Source organism: Callorhinus ursinus, unplaced genomic scaffold (genome assembly GCF_003265705.2).
Source record: "Callorhinus ursinus isolate GAN/ISIS: 27379988/994484 unplaced genomic scaffold, GSC_fseal_2.0 scaffold10, whole genome shotgun sequence".
NCBI classification, from domain to species: Eukaryota; Metazoa; Chordata; class Mammalia; order Carnivora; family Otariidae; genus Callorhinus; species Callorhinus ursinus.
Window position 1 is genome coordinate 76467795 of NW_027397072.1, and position 19935 is coordinate 76487729.

Consider the following 19935-nt stretch of genomic DNA (forward strand, 5'->3'; position numbering starts at 1 on the left):
CACTGGGAGGCACTCTGAGAGCTAGACGTGCCCCCTGGGTGGTTTTTTTCTTTTGTAGCAGAGAATTTCTGGCCTGGGATGTTCATGTCCTGGCCACCAGTCCCCAAGAGATGGCCATATTTCTCCTAACTCTAAATGAAAACTCTCAGTCCCAAATGTAAACTTTGGCTCGGCTTCAGTCTAAATAATCACAAAATCAAAATTAGGTGGGCCCACGTGAATGAGCTTTTTCTCTTCGGTCTCTATAATGTCCAGAGAATTAACAAAAATATATATTTGTATGAAGGGTGATGCTATGTAAATAAGCATCTCCTTTTTGATTATTACAGTAGTACAGGAAAAGGCTATCTGTTTGGGTAGAAACTATGGAAATATATATCTAGGTAGCCAAGGAAAAGCTGAATTGTTACTGAAGGTTGTGTCACACAGACAAGAAAATAATTTACAAAGCAGTGGGTAGAAAATATTTTCGAACACTAAACAAGTGAGTCCCTAAGGCTGTCCTTTCGGGTGATGGGTAAGTAATGTGGGTTTTTTGCTTAACTCTTTATTCTTTTTTTTTCCCCCCAAAGAATCTTTTTCCTATAAAGCCAGAGTTTAAGGCTCAGCTTCTTTTCAGCTTGGTTGAAATGAAAAGTGAAATTCATTTAATACTAATTATAACCTGCATAAGTCTAGTGAAGAGAAACTTAAGAAATGTAATTCTTGTTTTCTAGCTGAGCTTCAGTGCTATATAATTAATATAATTCAATCACTTTTTGCCTGCTTTTTTTTTTCTGCATGATTTAAGACATCAGAATTTAATTCATAGCCAGAATAAAAACCGGACTTAGGGAAAACTTGAAAAGACTAGAGGGGGATTTGCCCTTCTGCCGCATGGTTGAACATGTCCCGAAAGTAGCAGCTTTGGAATGCCATGTCCTGATAGAATTCCCCGTTGAACGCTGGCGAGCAGAGAGGCTTCCTAGCACCGTCCCCTTGTCTGCAGTATGTGAACTGTCTGTCATGAGGGCCCTGAATAGAACCAAGGGCCTCCACAGGATTGCCTCACAGCCTGACAGAAGGGCAGCAGTATCACAAGGCAAGCTGTGTGCTGGCTTTATAAGCCCCAGGCTGTGGGTTTTGGAACTCACCAGCCACCCTGGCTCAACCCTAGATAAATATTCCCAGTTCTAAGTAGGTTGGGGAATTCAAAGGCCTGCTTTTCCCAAGCCCTTCCACAACCAATCCATGACATGTTATGAGGTCTAAGTGGAATGGCCGTGTGTGGAGGGAAAATAAGGGAATGCTTTCTACTACTAATTAATATAAACTCCCTGGCAGTCCCTTTTCCCCTTAGGAATGCAGCTAGTCACAGGGCCGGATTCTAACCCCACTGTAGTCATTCACCCGGACCAGCTTTACTCCTAGGGTAGTTGAAACCTATCTGCAATGATTTCAGAAGTCTTAAGCGGTGCCTTCTACCCACCCAGTTTTCTCAGATGCCTTCTCCATTTTGAGCTGAACTTGGAAATTTCACAGGTAGATTTTCATTATTTAAGTATATGGTTTCGATCCCTTCTAAAATGGAATTCCCACTGTGAGGCATATTACTTTTAAGTGATTATTAGTTATACCACAGTATGATTTAGTTTAAGTTTCTTGGGTTTTGACAGGAAGAGAAATAGAAGGCATTAGTTGGGTGACGTGTTGGGGATGCGATAAGGCTGGTGGAGAGAAAGGATGCAGAACTTGGAACAAAGGCAGAAACCAAGTTGCCACCCTCACACATGTGGCCTGGGTGAGGACTGCAGTGACTTCTTCCCTACCAGGATTTGTTTTCGTGCTTTCAGTGAAAGGGGGCATCCTCTTTTCTATTTACCTCTCCCTTCTGGCCAGGAAAGACTTAAGAGGGATTTTTTGTTGTTGTTGTTGATTTTTTACAGCTTTGCCTCTTCCTTATGTGGTTCCATTTCCTTTCCAAGATGAAAGCTTGTCTTTGTCCCTTCCCAGAATAGTTCCAGGCAGCAGAACACAGTGAATCCTTCCAGATAAAAGACCCTGCTGATAAAATGCCAGATTGTTATCAGAGAAGTGAAGTGAGGGGAGTCAAGGCCCTACCATTAATTACCTAGTTACGGCTCTGTTTATATCCTGTTCGTTTGGGGGCATGTTTTCCTTGGACAGTTTCTTGTCTGTGTTCTGAACTGCAGTCTGATGTTTGTAAAAATCCCAAAGGTCAGGGAATAGTGGGTTCCTTATTTTCCGAAAGGCAAGGAAGAGAATATCAGAGTTTCTATCTTCCATCTGGAAGGAAATGGACAAATGGGTTTGGTGGTTCATTCTTCACCTCAAGCATGCAAACCCTAGTGTGTTGAATGAACTCTGACTTTGAATACTTAGCCAAGAAGTTACCTGGAAATAGAATGACATTTATCTCTGTGAAGCCATGAGTATCAACCAGTGAATAACTGAGTATCTAGACATTGAGGCCAGAGTCTAAAATGTCCTAAAACTGCCTGGAAAATGTACTTAATGCTACTGAACTGTGTACACTTAAGAATGTGTAAATTTTATGTTATCTATATTTTATCACAATAAAGATAAATAAATGAATGAATGAATAATGCTTGCTTCCTGGCAGCTCCAGTACTTGGTCTCAGTCGGAAATACCAGAGGGTTGGGTTACATGGTCTGCTTTATTTTGAATGGAATTGTTGTTGCATGTAAGGCATTATTCACCCTGTTAAGAGCTGTGAGTCTATGAGCACCGAGCACTGAGCACCTTGATGAACACAAGGTAAAGAAACTGTTTTTGCCACCATCATCTGGATGTACTGGGACCTTTGGGGACTGGAAGAGCCCTATCTTGAAAATGATTGATATTAAACCACTATAGCCACTCTCCTTTCACAAATGTAACAAAAGAGGGGAATAAGATCTCTTGATGGCTAGAATAGTAGGTAGCATCTATCGCTCTGATGCTCAAAGAGTGGTGCTGAAATTCTCCATGACCAGAAGGGGTGTTAGGTGACTTAACCTCCTTTGTGGCACCTGGCAGTCATTAAGTGGTCAAGCACATGTTTCTTCACCGAATTAAACTCGCACCTGACCTTGTGCTGTCCTGTCAGGTTCTGTCCTCGGCCCAACCCATTTTTGTTATAAGGCACTTGACCTGTGACTCAGCAGTTCTTTCAGCTTTATTGGTGATGGGGTTCTTTTTGAAGACTGCAGTTATCTTTTTTTTTTTTTTTAACTAGACCAAGAAACTTCTTAAGCCCTGCAAACATATTCCCTGGTGACCTAGCTGCAGCATGAATTTCAGGGTAGAAAAAAAGAAAGAAATATGAATATAACCCTATTCCAAATCTGAAACTTTCTTTCTCATTAGCCCTGGAAGTCCTGAACTCAGAACCCTGACTAAAAGGTGCTTCTTTTTACCCTGTGTAAGTAAGTGTGTGCTTATGCACTTGTTCCTACCATCCTTTGAAGAAGTTGTGAGACATTCATCATGGTTTCAGCAATACTTTTCTCAAATTTAGTATTTTCTGTAGAAAAGGCAAGAAAATATAGGAACCTAGGAAAAAGCTAAAGTAAATTTAAAATATATAAAACTTGGGGCGCCTGGGTGGCTCAGTTGTTAGGCATCTGCCTTAGGCTTGGGTCGTGGTCCCAGGGTCCTGGGATCGAGCTGCACATTGGGCTCCCTGCCTGGCGGGAAGCCTGCTTCTCCCTCTCCCACTCCCCCTGCTTGTGTTCCCTCTCTTGCTGTCTCTCTTTCTGTCAAATAAATAAATAAATCTTAAAAAAAAATAAAATATATAAAACTCATTTTGAGTGAAACCAGTAAAAATAAGCCCTGACCTTTTCTTATAGGTAAGAAAAATTAGAATTTTTTTTAAAAGTATTATTTTAGGAAATAAAAGATTTTGCCAGAAATAGCATGGGTGATTAAAGCAGTCTGGTGTGAAAGATATATCTTAAAAAATCTCCACTTTAAAGAAATAAAATTTCTTTGCTCTCTTCTTGACTAATGGTTTTGTCAGAATAATCATTTAAATAATAAATGAAATGCTTTGAAGTATATAGGGGAGTGGAGAACTTTTCGGTGCCTTGTACAAGCTGGTGATACAGATTATAAACTGAACGATGGCAAATTCCACCAGTTTACTTAGGATCCAAATATTAGCAAATGTCACCACAGCCATAGAAATCTGATGAAATCATGACGATGAATGGAAGTGATCCAGATTGTTTAATTTTCCTTTGAAATGTTGTATTTATTAGATCTTAACACCCAAAAGTTAAACAGTATTGAATTTCACACATAGCACTGTATTTTTTATCTTAGGTTGAAGGTTATATCCTTGGCTTGATTGAAGAATGACTCATGTAATTTGCACTGACTTTTTTTCTTTCTTTTTTTCTTTTTTTGATGGGCAAGGAGGGAAGCTGGGAAGTAAGATGATACTGAATTGAGGCTAAGTTTTTTAATTCAAATGGAAATAAATAAATGTCAATAATTTTCTTGTTTCTTTTTATATTCATGTATATACCTTCTATAAAGATTCCTTGGAATGCTACTTTTGCTTGAAATGCAATATAAAATATCTCTTGGCCACTAAAATTAGCAGTGGGAACTAGTGATTTTTTTTTTCCAGTAAATGTATCAAACTGTGTCACAGCCCAATCCTTCAGTCACATGTACTTGTTGGAGGATGTGGCCAGAATTCTTTATTGACATGTTCCCCATCTTAAAATACAATCACCATGAAATTAATGTATTAAGCCTTAGTCACAATCCAGGGAAGAACTTAAAGGTAATGTGATTCTCCTTATAATTAGTAACCTAATTAAATGCTGGAGAGTTTCAGTCGTAAAGCAGTGTACCTTGCTTCCGAACAAAGATAACACCACCACTGAAATTGTATAGTTGTAACACTAGTATATTTTTAATTAGTGGTAGGGTATGTGTATGTGTGTGTGATCAGTTTTGTTTCATCTTTAAACTTTGCACAGTGGTCTCCATTGTGTATTCATTTGGACTATGTTAAATAACAGTGTACTAACTTGGCTTCTGTTTTCTCAGTATTTGGCATGATTCAAACTGGGATGAGTTGAAATTTGCCTTTTTGCTATGGAATAAGCAAAAATAAAAGATATTAGGAAGCAGGTTTAATCTACTCAAGATGGGGAAAAATATCTGTTTAACCTTAATAACCCATGGAAAATCCTACTGCTAAATGCAGATGTGTTTATTAAAGCTGGCCCAACAAATCTGGCCTTGCTCAGTTGAATGGTTTGAGTTGTCAAGTGTACATAAGTGTAACAAAATTGAATTTCTTTTAACATGTGTTACTGCTGTTCAATCCTATGGTGGTTAAAAATGTCTCATAGTTGAGGCACACTGGTTTTTGCAACTAGCACAGGCAATCGAGGCAGACAGACCTAACTTTGAATCCCAGCTTGTTCATTCACTCCCGTTTTGAGCTTGGGCAAGTCACTTAATCTCTCTCAGCCTGTCCTAGAACAGCATGTTGATTGGGAATAATTGTCCCAGGGAAAAAAAAAAGTTTTTGTGTTTTCATTCTTATATGATTAATCGTTAGGATTTCAGTGTTTATTGATTTGATTATTTAAGAGGGCACCAGGAAAAGTTCATTCTGGTCATAAAAGTTCAAAGGAAATAGCTGGGCCTGTTTGATCTTAGGAAGGGAAGACTTGGGATGTTGTACGAGTGGAGCTGGAGGTTGTGCGGGTGGGGCTGGAGGCAGAGAAGGGAAAACCAGACCGGCTGTGGATAGCAGAATAACTTTCCTAAAGTACATGAAAGGTTATTCTTTAAAGCTAGCCTTATGGAGGTTTAATTGGTATAAAGTAAAGTGCACATTTAATGTGTACTATTTGATAAGTTTATGCCCCCATAAAACCATCACCCCTGTCAAGATAGTGAACACATCATCACCTATGAAAGTTTCCTCGTGCCTCTTTGCAATCTCCTCCAGCCACCCTGCTCCCGTTGCCTCGCAACAGCTATTCTGTGTTCTATCACCATAAATTAATTTGCATTCATATAATTTCCATTCATATAGATGGAATCCTACATTATGTGTTCTATTTTGTCTGTCTTTATACCTCAGCATTATTAATTTTGATGTAATAACATCCATGTTATTATGTGTATCTGTTCCCTCTTATCACTGAGTAGTATTTCATCGTACTGATGTACCACAAGTTTTTTACAGACGCACCTGTTGCTGGACATTCGTGCTGTGTCTAGTGTTGACTATTTCAAATAAAGGTGCTAGGAATATTCATGTACAAGTCTTTGCATTGACCTATGTTTTCATTTCTCTAGGAATTTCACCTAGGAGTGGAATGAGTAGGTTGTGTGGATGGCGTATGTTAGCTTATTATGTCAAATGTTTTCCACAATGATTGTACCCTTTTACATTCCCACCAGCAAAGAATGAGAGTTCCAGTTGTTCCATATCCCAGTCAACTCTTGGTATGCTCTACCTTTAATTTTAGTCTTTCTAGTGAGTGTGTATCTCATTGTGGTTTTAATTTTAACTTCCCTAATGACAAAGGATGCTGAGCATCTTTACATGTGTTTATTTGCCATCCATATATCTTCTTTGTTGACATTTGAATTCAGAGTTTGACCCAGTTTTTTTTTTAAATTGGGTTGTTTGTTTTCTTATTATTTAGAATATATTCTGGACACAAGTCAAAAAGTTATGCTTTTCTACATAGATTCATTTATTTCCCTGGCATATAGAATCGGCAAAAAGAAATTAAGTTGCAGCAGGAAAGAGTATAATTATACCTAAGTACTTTTTGATTGTGATACTAACGTGAGCATTGGGGCAACCAAAGGAGGATATAAAACTTTTCCCTGAGGTATTTAAAAATACGGTTGGCATTTGGATGCTGTAGGCTTGCTGATGTATGACTCAGTTTACCTAATTGCAGTCTTCATTTGAGGAGAGAATCTTTCCTAGGGTGAGTCTGTTGCTAACATCTCAATATTTCTTACTCTTTTGTGCTCTTTTTTCAGGCCAAATATATGCAATTTCTTGGAATTTTTCAAAACTTTCCATGTACTTTATGGTTTTTTAAAATTCATTCTCTCTGATTTTTATCTTGAAATATTGCTATGAAACAGAGGAGGGTCATTCAGGGGCATTAATTGGCTTTAGCGAAAACAAATTGCAATCTCTGGAGAGTAATCAAATCCAAAGAAATGTTCAAACTTCTCTTATCCAGCGGTAGCACAAAGCATTGTTTTAGCTGATAGTATTGGGAAGATTCATTTAACTCTTTGTAGAGGCAAAATAATTAACTAGATTCTAGAGAAGAGGTTCTACGTGATTAATGAAGTCGGGTGGTTTTTAGCTTGTGGAAGGGAAGAGCAAGGGGTGATTTAATGACAGGATTCCAATACAGTTAATGAAGGGTTTTCCTGTGTGTCGAAAACACTGGTCATTTGTTCCCCAACTCCAGAGAGGCTCAAACTAGAGAAAATTGGCTCCAAGTATAGAAAGATTGAGTCTGAGTAGTGTTAGACATAAAACTTTTATTATTGGCATCAATATTATTATGAGATTAAGCAATGGAACAAGTCAAGAGAGGTCATAAAGATATTTTAAAATAAAAAAGATAGCTATCTGCCTGGGATGTTTAAATGTCCATTGAATTATAGGATTTGGTTATTGAAGGGGACCTGAGAGATCACTTATTCTAATCTCCTTTTGCAGATGAGGCTGTGAAAAGACATTATGTAATTTGCCCGTGGCCATATTGCTAGATGCTAATATTTTACTCTGAGGATGTTTTAAAAGAAGCCTCACTCCAGAGACACCAAGGGTCTCTTGTGAGGGTTTCTACTTCACAGCAGCTTTCACTCCACCAAAATAGTCACTTGCCAATGAAGAGCCAATGTACTGACCTGTATGTGTCTCTTCTTGTCATTAAAAATGGTAAGGATTTGTCTTCTTGAACATTTTGAACTTGTCTCTAAATAAATGCTATACCTTAAATGACTGTAGATGATTTGAGCAGAGGTGATCAGTATCAACTGAGGTCAGCAAAGGATACCACCACAACCTTTGGGGAGCCTGTCCCAGTCTGATACAGGGTTCCTCATTAACTTCTGGTTGATGGCTGTGCTACAAAGAGTATAATTTGGTGGATGACTTTGGGTCAGCTATTATGTCCTGGTGACTAATTTGCCTTTCTTAAAGATAATATATTATAGGGGTGCCTGGGTGGCTCAGTCGGTTAAACATCTGCCTTTGGCTCAGGTCATGATCCCAGGGTCCTGGGATCGAGCCCTGTATCAGGCTCCTTGCTCAGTGGGGAGCCTGCTTCTCCCTCTCCCTCTGCCTGCCGTTCCCCCTGCTTGTGCTCGCTCTCTCTCTCTGTCAAATAAATAAAAATCTTTTTTAAAAAAGATATTATAGAGCTTTAGGTTTCGTTTTGGAAAACACTGGTTAGAGCAGTTGGAAACATTTCTAGGCCACCAGTTCATTATGTATAGGGTCTGCAAATATGAGTTCTAACCATTGGAATTAAGTAGGATAAATGGCTTACAAAGGATTACACATCCATTACCATAAATGAAAGAAGTTGGCACAATGCAATTTATTTGATTGTGATTACATTTTATTTGGTAACTCATTCTGTACATGTTCCCACTAGACCATCTAGAGCAAAAGCCTACATATGTTTATATTGTATTATATAGTTATTTTAAAGGGTTTATATGAGTACTAAAAATGTGATAAAATATTCAAAAATACCTAACATCTTGGCTGATCTAGTAGGCACACAATGAATGATCCTACCTTCCCTTCTTTTTTCCTTTCTTGAGTTTCAGTCTTGGGTACTGGAATCTTTCAGAAACCTAACAAATTCTTGTCAAAAGGGAAGTTTGTTCACATTTAAAAGTGTTTATTTAAAAATTACCATCAGTGTATGCTGAGCACTCACTTGACTCAAAGGATGTTTAGATTTTATGAGATTTTAATATCTTTTCAGATACAGTCACCTGAAGAGTTAGGTTCTTTTGGTTCAGGAAAGATTTACTCAGCACCTATGATTTGCTCAGCCAGTCTGGGGCTAGATTGAGGATGCTTTGAATGCCAGAATGAGAAATTTGTATTTAATGTGGCAGTAGAGAGCTATCATGGGTTCTGAAAAGAACCATACTGGAAACCATACTGGAAAGCTAAAAACAAAACTTTTTCAACTGGACCAAAAACATTCCTTCCTGAACCTTCCCCCTATATATATTAGATTAAAAAGAAGAAGGTAAATTCTCTATATACCTTTGTGTAGTCCGTTGAGTTGACCACCCAGTCCTGTGTTTGTGAACTGGAAACCACTCATGGTAAATATGGAACCACACACTGTAAAGTTTAATGGGGTGACTTTCAGCTCTATGAAATTGCTTTGAGAACTTGGCCTTTGAGCAAGTGACCATCATCCCAAGGAGATCCTTGGGACTGTTCAGAACTGTTTTCTCTGAGCCACACACTACCTGCAAGGAAAGAAGGAAGACATGCTATTATGTTCTGTCCCTTTAGAGAATCACTGGCTGCCTGATTGTGCTCATCTCTCAGCCTTTTGTGGAGCCAGAGTAGAAACAATGTGGGGGCTTTTGCTATTGAGAAGAATGTGAAGCTCTTTCACTCAGTCTGCATGAGGGGCCGCCTCAGCTCCTGCCCTGCACACAGCTTATCCCAGCCCGGGAGCCCTGAGGGTAGATCCAGAGTGCTTTTCCAGCTGTCCACGAGGAGGCCAGTAGACCAGTATGCGGCTTACTGATTCAGGGTCAGAGAGAACACCCACTCATGCACAGGGAGGGAAGACTATGCCAAAATTTCCAACTAAATCTACTGATTATTTTCATTGTTTAGGCAAGTTTTATATGATATCTGTATTTTTTCCCTTTATAATACTCCATTTTATTTTGGGTAAAGACTGAAATTAATGATTCCCTTTTAATCTCTAGGGCTTCCAAAGTCTTCGTATTTATGTTGCTATAAAGTCTTTTTCATGTTTTTCCCAGAGTCAGGAAAGAATCATTGTTAAGGTACACCACATTTCATTGCTCCAGAGAGTAAAACCCCTTCTTTCCAACTGTCTAGACCATTTGGTTGGAATCTGAAAAATTCAGTTTCAAATTGAATTTATCTAGGAAAAAAATAATGAAAGAATGAAATGAAATTTCAGATGAAATATAATTTTCATACTTCGTCTGTATATTTTGATATCAACAAGTGACCTGGGATTCGCATTCAGCAGTCATGCATCCTTTCATTTATTTAAGATATGTTTGTAATTCTAAATAATTAAAGAGCATTATTCAAAGAGCTTTTTGAAGTGAGTACCATGCTAGAAAACTTCCTCCGTCCCTGTTGGAAAATTCCCTCGCCGTATTCCCTAGCACCAAAAGGAATGGTATGGATGCAAGTAGCCATTGTCAGTGTACCTGTGCCCCTGTGTTTTTGCCACATATGTGGCTTAGTGCTGTGCCCAGTGTTCACAAGGGCAAGTGGAGGGGTGTCACTGTGATGGAGGCTAATTCCCAGCTCCCAGAGATGATCTTCGGAGAATGTGTCTTCTATGGCTTAACTCTGTGGTTGGGCCGTCCCAGGTGGTTACACACTGCCGTTTTCAGATGTTCTCTTGTGGTTTATTATTGTCAGCATTTCTTCATAAAAACATTTTTTAAAAAAGGTTCTGCTGTGTTGTTTGGAGTTAATTTGCAAAGAACAGTTACTGCTTTGAGCTGCCCGGTAGATAAACATTTAAACAAAGCGTTCTGCCTGCAGATACATACATATTTTTTCTGTCCATGAGAGCTGGCAATGTGCAATTTCTAGTTTAGCTGCTGTCTGCTGCTCTTATTTCTCTCTCACTACCCAAACCAAGGATTTTAAAAAATCAGACTTCAAAAGTCCTGAACCCATTATCCTTCCAAGAAATATATTTGAATAAAGAAATCCATGAGCTGTGCAGAGGGCAAGATTACAGTAAATGCAACTTTTAAGTGCTAGCGGTTGGAGTTGCAGGAAAAGGAACACGGAGTTCAGGTGGTGGTAGGGCCTTTGATGAACTGAAAATTGGTAGAGGAAGGACAAGTAGAGAATCTGGCAACCTTGATGGGCACTGAACTCACCTGAGAATGTGGGAGAAGGGCTTCAGGAATGCCACATTTATAACAAAAACATATGTAATAGTCACAGGATGCACCGAAACGTCTGTGTTTTCAAACTCACTGGTACAGACTTTTTTTTTAGTGGTTTCTCTCTTTTGTGCACACACACGTACCCACACACGTACATGTTTCCTGAAAGCAAGATTTGAAACTAGAAATCTATACACAAATGGAAAGGAAAAAGAACTCTTTGGTGGAACAGCATTAGAAACAGGATTGGAATAAAATTTGGGCCCTGGACCTGAAGAATGAAGGCAGTGGGCCTCACATAAACCAGCCAGTTGCCCCAAAGAAACTCAATCTTCCATCTGTCTTTTCCAGCTCCTTTGGTAGGGAAGGGGAAGGGTGGCCTTTGTGAGCCCTTGAAGCGCGTTTGATACAAGCAAGGCTCTGTGTCCTCAGCCAGTGGTTGAGATAGAGAACACTAAAGAGTTTGTATATGTGTGGATAAAGCTTTTAAGTCTGAAAGGTATTCCACCTTTTTTGCTCTAATAATAGCTACCGCTTACCAATCACTAACTTGTAGGCATTGCATCTTATATGCTTTATCTCATTTAGGCTTCACAACAGGGCCATGAGGTCATTTCTCTTGCCCATTTTTGTAAAAGATAAAAATTTAGGAGGTTCACTGACCTGTCCAAGGTCACACATTAGTCAGCGGCAGGACCTGGATTTAAATGAAGGTCTTCTGGATTCCGGAACATGTTCTTAGCTCCTGTCCTATGTGCTGTATTATTCAGAACTATGAAGACCCTGTTTCTGTTAACTATACTGGAATTAAAAAAATAAATAAATAAAGACCCTGTTTCTGCTCTCCAGATCATTTTGATTCAGCCAATATGACACTTGAGGCTGTTGTGGGGAAGGCAGATGAGATGTGCCCCGAGCTCTGACAGATTTAAATATGCAGTTGCAGGGACAGGGAATGGGAAAGGAAGTGATTGCTTCTGACCAGAGGAGGTACAGTAAGATTTTGTAAAAGAAGTGATACCTGAGCAGAGTTCAGAAGAAGAGGAGTTCCCCAAGTGTAGAGAGTGAAAGGACATTCATTCATTCATTCCAGTGAGAGTGAGTTGTATGGGCAGAGGTGCTAAGGATGAAACAATAGTTGGTTTGACAGAACATATGCAGTTGGCTCTTGGACAACTCGGGGGTTAGGGGTGCTGACCTACCCCATACAGTTGAAAATCTCCATATGACTTTTGACTCCGCCAAAGCTTAACTGATAGCCTCCTGTTGGCTGGAAGCCTTGTACTGATAACAAACAGTTGATTGACACATATTTTGTATGTTATATGTGTTGTATGCTTCATTCTTACAATAATGCCTAACTTCTTAATTTTTTCTGTATTTCTAGGCTACATAGTTCCTCTGTGAGTTTTTCAAATTGACACAAATCTCCCCCCAATTTTTTCCAATGTATTTACTGAAAAAATCTGCATATAAGTGGACCCGTACAGTCCAAACCCATGTTATTCAAGGGTCAACTTTATAGCAAGATTTTTCTTTTAAAATAGTATAGCCTGGGGTCTCAGCCTCTTCATTCTCAGGCAGCCTGCAGAGATAACCTGCAAGGTAGGGTTATCACACCTTTTATCACTAGATGACCATTCCCTGACAGCAGACGGCCCTGCTGTAAGAAACACCATCATGGCAAAGCATTCTTGAGTAAATCTGGTGAGGGACTTGGGAGTAAGTCACACATAGCTTCTTTAAACTCGGCCCAGCTCCCAAGATGCCAACCCCTTAGTCAGGTAGGGGCATCTAGAGAAGGCGGGTGACCGTCTTTATCAACAGGAGAAGTTTGGGGGCTTCTGTTTTGTACAAGGTACCGCCTGACCTCTGGCAAGTGAGGAAAGGACTGGAGGTGGGTCTGCGAATGCAGAGGAACCGGGGGAGCGTTGGTTATGTCAGTAAGGGAGAATGGAAGGGGGTATTAGCTGGATTGTGAAGTCATTCTGAGACTTCTCTGAAGACTTGCACTCTGATTCTTGTGAAATGAGGGATTCACACAAGGTCGCTGGACCTTATGAAGTCCTTTCAAAAATACCTCCCTCGCATTGCCTCAAAATGTTTCTCAGCCATTCTGCCTTGTTGTGAGGATTAAATGATGTAATACATGCAAAGATTTTACCACTAAGTCTGGCCCTCTATAGCTGCTCAGGAAGTGTTAGTTGTTATCAGCATCATCTTTATTGTTGTTGCTTCACCTTCTACCAATTAGAGACTTAATGACTCAGTAAGCCACTCACACTTCAGCGTGACTAGGTTGAACTTTTCCAAAGGTTTTCCAAGACTGAGGATTTTGAGGCAGCTGCATTGTCAAGTCTTAGAAAGACTGGATTTTGGCTGGGAGCCTGGGTGGCTCAGTTGGTTAAGTGTCTGCCTTTGGCTCAGGTCATGATCCCAGGGTCCTGGGATCAAGTCCTGCTTTGGGCTCCCAGCTCAGCAGGGAGGCTGCTTCTCCCTCTAGCTCTGCTGTTCCCTCTGCTTGTGCTCTCTGTCAAATAAATAAGTAAAATCTTAAAAAAAAAAAAAAAAAAAAAAGACTGGACTTTGCAGATGGATAGACCCTAATTGGAATGCAGGATCTGCCACTTACTAGTTTTATGATCTGAAGTATGTTGGGAAACCTCACTTTCCTCATCTTAAAATAGGAATGATGATAAGGACATTGTACTGAAGATGTATATGGGAAATTGTGTGTGTATGTTTGTAAATCCGTTGTGTCTTTTGAGAGAGTCCATAGTGTACATGAGATCCTGAAATGTTTTCATGATCCTGCAAATATTAAAAACAAAACCAAAAAACACACTCATTTTGAGATTTCCTACATACTTGTAAAGCTTGTGTTTTTATTAGCTGGGAGATATGTTTATGCTCCCTCGATTTCCAGGTGTGAGCTACAGCTTGGAAGAGCCCACAAGCTCCATCTTGGAGACATGGGATAGTGGTTCTGGCCTGGGTGCTACTGCTTATGTATCCTGGAGGGTCCACTTAGCTTTTCTGAGCTTTGTTTTACGTTTCATTTATTAACTTAGGTTTATAATGCCTTCATGTCCTGCAGGAATGTTGCATGATAAATATGGGTGTGCAGGTGTTTATTTTAAACTGCCAAGGCTGTATAATTGCAGGATGCAGGTATTACAATGACAGGTGTGCTGAGAGCACAGTAGGCACTCAGTAAAGATGAGATTAAAATGAACGTGGAAAGGGTTCATTGGAGTGAAAGGAAAGGTCTCAAGGTTCGGGTGTCTGCATGTCCAGCACATCCTGTGGAAGGACCTAGTGTTCAGACCTAGAACACAGCTGGGGTGACTGAGGACATGGTTTCAAACAATAGTAAAAGGAGAAATGACCTTTGAGATCCCAAATCCATTTGCTTTATTTTCCAGAAGAAATTGAGGCTTAGAGAGACAGGAGCAGTCCCACTTCTTTTTAGAAGGACTTGAGGTTCCTTCTCATCACTCTTAATGGAGGCTTTAAACAAACAAACAAAAAGCCCCAAACCAAAACAAAACTCATTGCCTTCATATCATCAGTTTGTTGTCTTACCTTCTTAAAAATGGTTCAGTATTCACACCACAGTCTTAATTCTCTCATTGAAGCCATTTAGAGGCCTGCAATTCTTAGAAAATGCTGATCTTGTACTGGACACAGGCACATTGCACTATGGAAACTTTCTGTCTCCAAAGCATCTTTCCCCTTGGAATGTTCTCATAGACATCAGGTGAGAACACCATGTATAGATTATTGCTACCACCGTCAGCTCAGCTGAAACCCAGAGAGGTTACTGTGACTTGTCCAGGTCATAAAACAGTGTCCAAAAGCAGGATGGAGATCCAGGTGTTCTGATTTTCCATCCTTTCTAGCCCCTAGACTCTATTGCCAGAGAGCATCTCTGCTTGATTTTGGCACATTTACTGAATCAAACTAGGAGACTCTATCCAAGGGAAAGATAGATTTTAGCTTCAAATATATTTTGCTCAGGGCTAGAAACACTGTGTTTATATCCTCTCACACTCCAGGCCATATAGACCTGGAGAAAAGCTAAATCTCATAAGACCCCTTCCTGCCCCCAGTAACTGACAAAACAGTAACTTGGAAATGTTTTTTGCTTAATGGTTGTGTGTGTGTGTGTGTGTGTGTGTGGACTATAATCTGTCCTTCCATTTTAACAATGTGCAATAGAGAGGAGTTTGAAATTACTTTTAATCGTTGTTTCACAATGAGTAATAATTAAATATTACTTTTAAAGTAAGCTTCTCTTTTTCTGTAATTGCATTACTTTCTTGAGGGGAGATTTTGTTTTGCTCTTTAACCTGATTGTGTGCATTTGGAAAGTACCCTAGCACAGGGTATCCGAAAACAGAAAATTCTGGCACTTTTCCCACTTTCCATTCTTTCTCCTGTATGGATGCCAGATTCCTTTGGGAAATCATCATTTACTGAAGGTCAGGAGCAAAAGGAGGGGCATTCTTTAGTGTACAGTTACTGCTAATTAGAAACTAAACATCTGTAACCATGTCAGAGTTATTTGTATTTGAAAAGAAACATTTATATACAAGAGCCCAGTTCGGTAACATAAAACACACTCTAACACAAAGTGTGTGTGTTGGAGGGGTAGGGGACAGACAGATGAGGAAGCTTCCGACAAATGACTGGGCTGAGTGAGGTCATTTGCTAATTAAGTCTCAAAGCATTTTCAGGGTATTTTCTTTTCTCTGTCAAGTGAAGTTTTCTCAGCCCCCCCCCACCATGAGCCAAAGCAAACATTTTACTGTATTTGCCAATTAAAGATTAAACATTTAATCATTTTAAAAGAAAAATACGTAGGAAATGGGTGATTTGGCAGAACCTAGTCAAAGACCGCTGGGAAATCTCTAGCTACCTACTGTAACATTAGCCCTCAGTGTCTTCCCATAGTACAGGTAAGGTGAGCTCTTCTCCATCCATAAAATAAGTGCTGATTGACCTATTTCACAGACCTACACTTGTAGGGGGAAAAAATGACACAGTGCTTGACTTACCACTCCCCATGATGAAATTCTGTTTGGATCATTCCAAACAGAAATTATATAGAAATTGTGTCCTTTTATTGTCATGTTAAGATAAATGTCAGTGATACCTCTGGGGTATTAGAAATGTTTCAGTCATAGGGCTTTGTCCCTCCACATGCTAAGCCTACATGGCCCAGATCTTACCAGTAATTCCTTTTGGAACACTAAGTAATTTTGAAAACAAAGCAAGAGACTATCTCTTTCCTCCACAGTCTACTGTTTTCTAATCTTCCCTATCCTTGTCTTGGCATCTGAGATATTTCTCTAAGTTGAGTTACTTTTTAAATTGGATAAAAAGATCATGGAGTCTTGAGAGTTCTAGATAACAACTTATTTAAGCCAACACCTATCATATTGGGCCTTCCTCTCAAATAACACTATCTCTTTGAAGGCTCTCAAGTGCACAGTTTCAACAAAATGGTTGTGGACTCTCAGGTTCTGAGTGTTTACAAAGTCAAGAGGCCCTTAGATGACCTGCGTTTCCAATGACCTTTGTAGAATCTCAAAATACCACTTGTCCGTGACTTTCACTGATTTAAGAACTGGCTTTTATTCAAGCTCTTGGGTGTGAGTCAGCCTAGAGGCAAAGGTTCAGTGACTTGAGGGTCCAACTCTTGTTCTCTTAACAATAAGTTCAAGATCATGTAGTCTGCCCTTTGTGGCACTACCCAGTCTGGCCGGACCCACTTCTCAGCCTGAAGTTCCACTGTTATTTCTGAGCCTCTACTTTAGGCAGACACATCTACCTGTACCTTGAGCATTTTTACCCTTGCTTTATCCCACTGTTTCTGGTTGAAACAACTTCCTGGTTTCGGCCTTCTTAGAATCATGCTTACTTTCCTGAGTTCTATCCTTCTCGATACCACCACCTACAGTCTTATCCTCATGTAGCCATAACATGATAATCACTTGCTTATTGCTTTTCCAAGACTGTCTTGTGCTTTTAGTCATCTTCTCAAATGTACTGCTCATCTTGCCACCAGAGTAGAGGCTCCCCAGAGACCAAAATGACTTTTATTTCTCATGGCACTTATCATTTCTTCATTTTGAGTGCCCAATGAATAGTTGTTTGATGGTTGAGGAGGAAGCTATTTTTGCTACTACCTATTTATTGAATCATTCCCAAAGCCGATCTGCATTTATCCCTATTATAAAACCATAGCTATTGGGGCACCTGGGTGGCTCACTCGTTAAGTGTCTGCCTTCAGCTCAAGTCATGATCCCAGGATGGGATCGAGCCCCACATCAGGCTCCCTGCTCAGCGGGAAGCCTGGTTCTCCCTCTCCCACTCCCCCTACTTGTGTTCCTGCTCTTGTCTCTCTCTCTGTCATATAAATAAACAAAATCTTTATATTTGCAAATGACATACCAGATAAAGGGCTAGTATCCAAAATCTGTAAAGAACTTATCAAACTCAACACCCAAAGAACAAATAATCTAGTCAAGAAATGGGCAGAAGACATGAACAGACATTTCTGCGAAGAAGACATCCAAATGGCCAACAGACACATGAAAAAGTGCTCAACATCACTTGGCGTCAGGGAAATCCAAATCAAAACCTCAATGAGCTACCACCTCACACCAGTCAGAATAGCGAAAATTAACAAGTCAGGAAACGACAGATGTTGGCGAGGATGCGGAGAAAGGGGAACCCTCCTACACTGTCGGTGGGAATGCAAGCTGGTGCAGCCACTCTGGAAAACAGTATGGACGTTCCTCAAAAAGTTGAAAATAGAGCTACTGTACGACTCAGCAATTGCACTACTGGGTATTTACCCCAAAGATATAAATGTAGTGATCCGAAGGGGTACATGCACCCCAATGTTTATAGCAGCAATGTCCACAGTAGCCAAACTATGGAAAGAGCCTAGATATCCATCAACAGATGAATGGATAAAGAAGATGTGGGGTGTGTGTGTACACACAAACACACACACACACACACACACACACACACACACTGGAATATTATGCAGCCATCAAAAAAATGAAATCTTGCAATTTGCAACACCATGGATGGAACTAGAAGGTATTATGCTAAGTGAAATAAGTCAATCCGAGAAAGACAAGTATCATATGATCTAATTGATAGGAGGAATTTGAGAAACAAGACAGAGGATCATAGGGGAAGGGAGGAAAAGATGAAACCAGAGAGGGAGACAAACCATAAGAGACTCTTAATCTCAGGAAACAAACTAAGGGGTGCTGGAGTGGAGAGGGGTGGGAGGGATGGGGTGGCTGTGATGGACATTGGGGAGGGTATGTGCTATGGTGAGTTCTGTGAATTGTGTAAGACTGATGAATCACAGACCTGTACCCCTGAAACAAATAATACTTTATGTGCTAATAAAAAAAAAACCATAGATATTAATGATACTTATATGAAAAGGAAAATCACCTGTAGAGCTAACACTACTACACACACAATCATTGGAATAAGGGAAGTATAAAAAAAAAATTTGGAATAAGGAGGAACTCCTGTCTCCCCCAACTCGGATGTCTCCGCTGGAGCTAGATAGAACATTAGCATATACAAAGGCATGTATGTGGAAATGAGTATTGAATGGTCTTGTGTTTTTTCTCCCCAGATGTGGTCGCTCACCTGTCTACCGCTCCCGTGAAATGGCAGCTCGTGCCTTGGTTCCATTTGTTATGGTAGATGAAATCCCCGCTACCATCCGAACTCTGTTGGCCAAACTCCCCAACTGCACTGACCAGTGTTTCCGGCAAAACCATATTCATGGGACACTTCTCCAGGTAAATACAGTTACTTTGTGTCAAATAGCACAGGATAAACTTTGGTTTCTCATGTACTGTTGGCAGGTAAAGATTTGATACACAAGCTTTTAACTTTATCTGTGGAACTTTTTTCTATTGCTGAAAGAATAGGTATTTCCTAGGTGTGCTTTTTTTCATTACAAACATAAGTACAGCATCACACTGTGATTCAGTCAGATCGTCTTTTGCATTAAATCCTGTTTCAGGTGCGCCTGGGTGGCTCAGATGGTTGAGCATCTGCCTTCGGCTCAGGTCATGATCCCGGGGTCCTGAGATCAAGCCCCGCATCGGGCTCCCTGCTTGGTGGGGAGTCTGCTTCTCTCTCTCCCTCTACTGTTCCCCTGCTTGTGCTCTCTCGCTCTCTCTGTCAAATAAATAAATAAAATCTTAAAAAAAAAAAAAAAACCTGTTTCATACAGCATTTGGACTTACCTCTCTGAACCATTTAGAGTTTTGTCTTTTCCATCAAGTACCTACAGAATATTCTGGGCCACTCTGTTCAGGGTGAAGTTGTGAGCTTTCCTTGAAAAAGAGGTTAGCACCAGACACAGAAGGAGAGTTATACACATCAGGGAGAGTTTGCCTCGCAGCGTTAACACCATAGTACGTGGAAAGGTCAGTCCCTACTTTCCTGTTTTCTCTGTGCTACAAAAGAGACTTTTTATTTTTAATAAATATACAAATACACTTATCGCCTTTTTTTTTTTAAATATTATTTATTTATTTATTTGACAGAGAGAGACATAGTGAGAGAGGGAACACAAGCAGGGGGAGTGGGAGAGGGAGAAGCAGGCTTCCCGCTGAACCAGGAGCCCGATGCGGGGCTCAATCCCAGGACCCTGGGACCATGACCTGAGCCGAAGGCAAACACTTAATGACTGAGCCACCCAG

The 19935-nt window shown here is 40.1% G+C and overlaps 1 protein-coding gene across 10 annotated transcripts in view; it reads left to right on the forward strand.

Annotated features, from left to right (window-relative positions):
* The window catches only part of THADA (THADA armadillo repeat containing), a 323626-nt gene that overhangs the window by 152418 nt on the left and 151273 nt on the right, over window positions 1–19935 (forward strand). For all 10 annotated transcript variants that reach the window (XR_012379840.1, XM_073897790.1, XM_073897791.1 and 7 more), the window contains exon 29: window positions 18855–19023. Coding sequence is in view for 9 of the 10 variants with exons in the window: in XM_073897790.1 (XP_073753891.1) it covers window positions 18855–19023 (169 nt within the window). In the remaining variant the exon portion in view is untranslated. The remainder of the gene's footprint in view (window positions 1–18854; window positions 19024–19935) is intronic.